This window comes from Limulus polyphemus, unplaced genomic scaffold (assembly GCF_000517525.1).
Source record: "Limulus polyphemus unplaced genomic scaffold, Limulus_polyphemus-2.1.2 Scaffold3399, whole genome shotgun sequence".
NCBI lineage: Eukaryota > Metazoa > Arthropoda > Merostomata > Xiphosura > Limulidae > Limulus > Limulus polyphemus.
The window spans coordinates 5,859-14,307 of record NW_013669009.1 but is presented as its reverse complement, the minus strand read 5'-3'; the positions used below and the strand labels follow the sequence as shown (position 1 = coordinate 14,307).

Below are 8,449 nucleotides of genomic sequence, written 5' to 3'. Positions count from 1 at the left end.
TAAAACGTAAAAAATTTAAGTTTTAAATAAATAAGAAAAAAAATATATTTTCATATATGAATGTTATTTTTTTCTTATAATTTGTATAATCTTAAGAATGAGTATCTGACATAAAAGGCAATGATGGGTAAATGAAATTATTTTCATCCTATAAGCAGTTTCACATTTCTAATTAATCATATTTTCAAATAATGTTAATTTTTCTTTATTCATAAGACTCCAGTTTCAGCTTTGATATAAATATACAAGTGCCATTGCATTATAAACTGTAATAAATAATAATAAAACATCAGCATAATAATAACAACACATATGATTAAAGAAACCCAACTAGTCATGACAGGCTCAGCTAGTCACTATTGCAATGAGAAGCTTGATGTTTTGTTAGTTCTTTAATCACTTGTGCATTATTATGCTGATATATTAATTTTTTTTTATGAATTTGCACAAAGTATATCTTTAAATATTACACTGTAATTCTTCATCGATATTTGTGCTGACCATTCGTTACTCCATAAAGTCCAATCAGATTGAGGGTGAAGAAGAGGAAAATGACCTCTTGAATGCCCTTGGCAATGGCTTGATGCTATTTATCATCATAATTTACTGACTTGCATTTCTCTGAAAACAGGACACTCATTTACAATAAAATAGCATCTTAAATTAAATAAAAGAGAAACTAAATATAACTGTCAAAATATAATACATGGATACTGTTATCCAAAAAAAAAAACATATGCAAAAATTTTATGGTTTTTGTTTATAGTAAATATGAAGTATAATCAAAGATAAAAATAAAAACTGATATTTCCCTGCATCATTTGATAAACTCACAAGAAAACCAGTAGTCTAGATTTATAACATAAGAGTCCTCAATATGATTATTTCTAAACAAATTCTATTACATTTTGTTAACATATGTAACAGTAGCTTCTGTCCCTACTCTGAAATAGCAATGAAGCACATGCTGAAATACTCTTACTAGCCATTCCATTTAGTGTGAAAAAATTAGTTTCAAAAAATAAAAATAAAAAAGTAACAAAATAATCATAAAATCTATGCCAACTTACCATATATTCAATCATTATAAGATATTGTTACCAGTGCAAGACTATCCTTAAGTAGACACCTTATCATAGACTACCCTCAATCCATTCCTGCACACATACTACAGAGCTTAACCGGTTTACTGAAACTTTCACTAACTAATCAGAATTCTCAAACCATTAAATCTACAAGCTCAATGGTAAGTTTCTAGTCTGGAGCTAATGGCCTAACATTAATTTTGAGCCCTGTACTAGAATAACTTGTTACTAATGGTGCATCATTCATTACATATTTGAAATATGCCTGATATAAATCTGTGTGTAACAAAATCAATCTCACAACATTTCTGGGAAAGTTTAGACAAAATACTGATGAAGATGTATAAAAGGTGAAGAGTATGAAAAATGAGAAAACAAATTTCAAAAAATCATAATATTTTTAAAATAGCAAGAAGTGATAGTGTTGCACAAACTCAGTTAAAATCTACTTTAGAGTAGAAACAGAAGCTACTGTTACATATGTTAACAAAACAATTTACCTATTCAAAATCAGAAAAATACATACATATACATATAGTTAATATCTGGCTTATCCAAGTAATACTAGGAATACATACATATATAATAATGTGATTGACTGTTTAAAAAAAAAGAAGAAAAAAGTCATTCTAGAACAAATCTTCAAAATCTGAGAATATGGACAACTAGTGGAAGCTAGTTCCATAGAGGATGGCTTTTACTAAAGGTCTGAGAAATGTAGATCTAAATGCTTGCAGCTGCTTTGTTCTTTCATTTACAGGAGGTAACTGTCAGTTCACCTCTTAAGTTCTTGAAATATACTGGCCTCTAAAGCACATTTGGGATCTGCCCATTGCAAGTATCACAACCTGATTTTTAGTGCTATAAGGCCCAAGACTTTACAAATGCACCACAGGGGGGCTACAACATGTTTTTAGGTACATAAAAAAACTAATTTCTCTAACAATATTTTACTCAATAAATTGCACAAGTCAGTTACTTAGAAATGTAAAGTTTTTGCAAATAGTTTATGTGTAAGAATTTTAAGAATAATTTCTGAGGTAAAAATAACAAAAATCAATATAAATTCAGAAAAAACTGTGAACTATGAATAAAAAATAATTAACAAGAATTTTTAACAAAAACTTAATTTTTGTTTTTAATGAGAGCCAAAACATTTTGACTTGCTCAGAAGTATACAACAACTGCTACTTGTGCTAAGTGTATTTTTGGCAACTTATTAAATGTATGACTTTAATTATTGGTTTACAATATTGAATCTTTTAAGTCTGAATCTAAAAATAGAGGTTTTAAGTCCACTTTATTATTACAAACATATTTTGTTTTAAGCCGTACAGCCACAGAGAAATGTCAGTCTTTTACTGTAGTTCCTGAATATATATACTGTGAATTTTGTGCAATGAGTATTAGCATTTTAGCATTTAGAAAGAGCTTTTTAAACTAGTTTGTTCTATCAAAGTAACATACAAATAACAGTGTATGTGGTGTCTGTTTCACTTTCCTTGCATAGCTTATTTCACCCTTTAGTTCCTTACATGGGTTGTTTCAACCCAAATATTTTTAAAATTCAAAATGAAAGTTTCAAGAACTCTCACAGTGTGGAATAATAGTAAATTATTTGTTATGTATTTGTATTAAACTTAGAGCTTGTATTTCAGAAACAAAGCACAAACATAGTTTGATTTACAATTTCTATAAACAAGACTTAATGAAAAAAATGTTAATATGTCACTAATTTTGCAATATCCAACCTTTTGAAATGAAAATAATTTAGGAAATGTTACTTAATGTTCTTACAAAACATGCATCTCTTACAACATAATCATGATGCAGTATTTTTACACTTTTATATGCATGTAGTAAAATTATATTACATAATCATTATAAGTGTTTCTAGAGAGGAAATTGCTGTTGTTTCCTCCACTTTTCATGGTTATTTCTGGAAATGAAATGATGTGCTTTACTGTATAGCATCCATTAATAATTAATCATCTAGTGCTTGAAATTGTGAAACATACAATACACCACAAATTAGATGGATTCACTAATATGTGTAGAAACTGCCTACGCCTATTTTAAATCTTACAAAATGCTCAGCTTAATTTAAAGAGGAAACTGAGATGTAATATGAGACAAAATAAAAAATGAACCTGGCGATGGCTGCAAACAAACCTACATCAATGTATATGCACGATATGCTAGGGCATACTAAAAATTCTTGTCTATGGTTTATGAGACAAACACCACAAACTGCTTTGTTTAGGGACCTGTTATGTATTAACTCTTAAATATGTGGACTTTCTTGTATTGTGTCATTTTATGAAAAGTCAAAAAGTTAATAGTCAAACTTTTTAAAACCACAAAGATTATTAGGTCTCTTTGATCACAGTGGCTATATATACTTTGGTGCCAGGAATAATCTTTAAAATATTAAATGCCCAGAAATCCAAAAATTTGAACACTTATCAGCTACAAAAACAATAATAATGATGATGATAACAATACTAATGATAATTTCAAAAAGATTATATTATCACAAATAATTTATATATATATAAATTATCATATTAGAAGCTTATCAATATTTAAATTATGTACTGGCCGGGTATCTAGTATTTCACGGATCTTTCCCAGCAGCTTGTAACAAATACACACACTGATCGACAATAAACAAAAATGATGGTTGATACTTATTTTTCCAGTGCAACAGTTTTATTCAGGTCATTTCAGTGAGCTTGAAGACAAATCAGTCTTACAATTTACTATTACTCATTCTGAAAAGTGAGAGTTAAAAGTAATATTCTTCATCCTGAACAGTTGGTAGATGAAAACATGATCAAACAAGATAATCACATAAATTTTGAGTTTGTTAAGAAATAATCTGGAAGTTTAAAGAATACTATGGCTCCTAAACCACATAATATTTCCCCAAGTGTTTTGAAGGAGATTAAGGATTGGTTATATGAGCCACTTGCTAACATTTTTGTAAGTCCTTGAATAGTGGGAAGGTGCCAGAAGATTTGAAGTTGGTTAGTGAAACTCCTCCTTTCAAAATAGATGATAAAAAATGTCCAGGTAATTATAGGTCTGTTGGTCTTATATCAGTGGTGAGAAAAATTTCTGAGAGACTGATAAAATATCATTTTCAAATCCATTTAACAAAGTTAAATATTCTGTTGGATAGTCAACGTGGTTTAATTAGGGTAAAATCTTGCAACATTAATTATTTGACATTCTTTTAAGGTGTTACTGTTTATGTAGATGAGGATGACATGGATAAAAAAATTTCACTAAATTGCTTAAATTTTGGTGATATTAAGGTTTTGGGTGTTGCTGGTTGTGAGGAGGCTGCTGCTTTATGATTTACATTATTTGGTGTGTTAGATAAAGAAACAGCAGATCACTCTGGAATATAATAGCTGCAACTTAATGCATGTGTTACCATAGTTTAAATTATAAGTATAATTTTGATATGAATAACTTTAAAAATGTTATGAAAGAAAAGTAGCTCTGTGTTTTGATGGATGTTGCAATGTGATATTGCTAGTGGTAGGACAAATTGAATTTTAGGTCGTATCTACAGAAATATTCGATACTAGTTTAAAGAGATTATAATTTCATTGTATAGGTCACTGGTTAAGCCTCATGTGGGGTATTCTGTTAAGTTTTGAGCTCTTCACCTTAATAAGGACAATGAATTGTTGGACAGGGTTCAAAGGTGAGCTATTAGGATAATATATGGGATTGAAAAGTTGTCATATAAGGACAAGTTAAGATTTCGGAAATTGTTTCAATTGAAAATGTTAGAGGGGATCTGATTGAGATGTTTAAGATTCATAAAGGAATTGATAGTGTTGATGCATCATATTTTTTAAATATTTAATGGTAAGAATGTTAGGACCAGGGACAAAAAATGACTTTTGGCAGGATACGAGTCAAACTTGGCTAAAACAGTTTTTCTTTTCTAACAGAGTGGTTGATCTTTAAAATGGGTTGCCTTCAGATATAGTGGATGCAGCAAATTTAAGAAAGTTTAAAGGAAGGCTTGATAAATATTTAAATGATAAGGGCTTGTTTTGAGTTTCTTTAGTTGGATTGAATAACCTTGATGGCCAAAAGGGTCTCTTGTCCTTAAATATGTTGATATCATTAATGTAATTAACATGTTCACTGCCATGTGCTCCACTGTTGGGTCACAGACAATTATGTTTCAAAGCCAAATTTCTCTTGTGGCATACGAGTTTGAGACACTGTGATTACACCTTGGCACATCTTGAATGTTTAATTTTATTTATATTTAACTTATTATGCAGCAATGAACATGTTAATAAAAAGCAAAGGCCAAAGCACTGGCCCCTGAGGTACTGTACTAATTACAAGGGTCCAGTTTGATTGAAAATTATTAATAATAATCTTTCAATTTATCTTATCCAACAACCTTACAACACAATTAACTAGTCTTTCTCCAACTGCTACTGATGTGATTTTCCTAGCTGATCTTCTGTATGGCAGCTTATCAAACTCCTGGGTATTTCTAGCTGCATTGACAATGTTGGAGTACTTCAGAATGAACTGATAAATTGGTTAGTTGAAAAAATGTTTGTCAAATGACCTTTAATTATAGCAAGTACAAGATAGTGCATCCAAGATACCATAATTTGAATCAAACATTTAACATAGGATGGAACCAACTCAATAGCGTGATATAAAGAAAAGGATCTTTATCCAGTGTAGATAGTTCACTCAAGCCATCAAGGCAGTAATCTGTTGGTAGTAGCAAAACTAATATAATTCTAAGATGTATTTATAGATACCTTTAATAGGAGTCAAAAATGTAGTTATCTTGTCATGCAAATCACTAGTCAGATTTCACTTGAAATAGCATAGTTTGGTCTTCCTATCTAGAAAAGGATATTGGCTAACTAGAAAAAGAGCTCAGAGGAGGGCTACTAGGATTATTCTAGAGATGTAAGGGTTATCTTATAGTTTGGTTAATATCTCTTAAGTTATTTTCTCTTGAGAAGAGATGGGTAACAGGTGATATTACTGAAGTTTACAAGATTATCCAAGGGATCAAAAGGATAAAGACCTTTTGATTTTTTATGGTGTGTTCTGAAGACAACAGAAATGAGAGGACACTAATTTAAGATGAGGAAAATACTGACTAAGTTCCACTCTAGTTAACATAATGTTTCTAACGGGGTGCCTGGCTTATATAAGGAATGAGTTGCTATCAGTTGTATTTGAGGTTGTCACTTTACAAGAGTTCAAAGGAGGAAGTACTAACTTCTTGAAAAATAAAGGGCAAGTTTTTACTTTTTCTCAAGAGTGGGTGTGCAAAAACAGCCTTGAAGATGCAAATGATCTCTTGTTGCCAAAATTATATAGTTTCTCATAATTTCTCCTGCATATATCTCAAAACTAAACAGGCTAATGTTCGAATCTACAACAGTTGAAATATTTTAAGTAATAAAAATATCTTATTCTTTAAGTACAACCACCCCAAAACAAGGTATTTTTATGCATTTCACTTTTATCTATTTATTGAGTTAATACCTATTCTACTTCTATTAGTACTTGTACTAGGGAGGTTCTGGGTATCTAACACAGTTTGAATTCATCTTAAACTGTAACTGTTGAAGGTTCGTTAAACTTATAAATACAAAAAGAATAAATTTATAAACTTTATCATTTTTAACTTCTAATTTCTAAGCTGTTTGAATCATATTGTATTTGTAGAATGTACTCATGAGACAAATATGATATACTGACACTGAACATTCATAAAAGACTCACTAAATACATTATTAACAAGGAGTATAGTATTACTAATAAGTGGTACTATTATCACTAATATATTACTAATAGCAGTATTAGACTGCGAGATCATACAGGTCCGTAAGACGAAGATTGGGGAAACATTTTCTATTAGTATTACAAATACATGCAACTTGTAAGTTAACAACAATCATCATTTCCTTTTCACTCTTGTAACTTACTGCAAAAACGGCTTTTAAGGATGCTATTTTCTTAAATTCAGTTCAAAATTTATAAAATTTTATCTACTTACATAATTAGCTTATTCGTTGATCGAACAATTTTAATGAAAAAATTAAACACACTGATAATAAAATCAGTTTAGTATTATACTGTGTCCTGCGTTACGTACACACAACCTCCCTTCACCACCCTCGAAATCGAGCCGATTTACACCCTTCTTAAAACAATAGCATCCGCTTTCCAGTTTTTATTTGATATCAATTTATTACTGTTCTTTTTTTTTATAAAGATTGTGCAAAAACTGCTTTTTAACATTAAATCTTGGTATGTTTCTGTAGAACTATTTTTACGTTTATTAGAGAAAAGAAAACGTAATTTTAAATAGAACTACTTTATTACATTTGCGAAATCTACGAAGTACTATATTTCTGCTTCGTTCCCCTACTGCCAACTCGAACGTCGGATTTCAGAAACAAAACTTCACTATAATTACATCATAGACATGTGACGGTTAGTAGGAACTTAGAAATGTATTTTACCTCTTGACTATGAGAATTAGATTATATGATTGAGTTTAATCGTAGAACTATTATTATTATTGAAATATGTAAAAATCATTAAATAAATAACACTGACATGCTGGTTGGTTCGTTAATTTGTTAAAACTAATGTGTTGTTTGTTGTTGTTGTTTTTTAAAAAACGAAGTGATCGCAAGTGAAATTGCTGCAAAGGTTTAGAAATTAGAGCCTCAAAATCATCTGCTCTTGGTTTGTATTTGAGTTCCGGTCAGTGATCCCGAGAAAAACAATAAATATAATAATAACTTTTGAAAGGATACATCGAAATTTTTCTCATAATGCCTAAAATGAATATTGTGCTATATAGCTTTAAAAAAAAAAGAAAGAAAAAGAAAAGGCGAAATCGTTCATTGGAAATAATAATAAAGTTGAAACGTCAAACTGGTTGTCTTTTATTTTTCAACATGAATTATAATATTTACATACATATTTGTAATTTAACAATAGAAAATTAGTCTCTATTTAATTTATTTTTACCAGGTTTTGTGAAACGTAAATTAAATACACAGACTAAAGTACTTAAAGGAAGAGATGCAATGCATAAATTTAGAAAAATGTTCAACTAATCATGAAATACATATTGTCATGATATAAAAAGACTGTTTCGTTCAGATAGTATCGATTAAGTTAGTTTTGTGAGTGAATGTTTTATTATTGTTTAGTGTTTGTTATAATAAAAGTTATAAGCAGATGATTGTAGGAAGTTTTGTTAATAATTCATTGACGTTGAGAACATTGAACGTCACGTGCAAATACATTGACGTCGAGAATATAGAAGGTGGACA

The 8,449-nt window shown here is 29.7% G+C and overlaps 1 protein-coding gene across 2 annotated transcripts in view; it reads right to left on the bottom strand.

Moving 5' to 3' along the window:
- Positions 1 to 7,276, bottom strand: part of LOC106469291 (ras-related protein Rab-5C-like) — a 22,845-nt gene extending 15,569 nt beyond the window's left edge. Inside the window, exon 1 of one of the 2 annotated variants that reach the window (XM_013929776.2) lies at positions 7,156 to 7,276. Coding sequence is in view for 1 of the 2 variants with exons in the window: in XM_022397764.1 (XP_022253472.1) it covers positions 471 to 485 (15 nt within the window). In the remaining variant the exon portion in view is untranslated. Of the gene's footprint in view, positions 1 to 470; positions 501 to 7,155 lie in introns of those variants that run through there. The other variant, XM_022397764.1, reaches the window with a different exon arrangement.
- Positions 7,277 to 8,449: the final 1,173 nt, after the last annotated feature.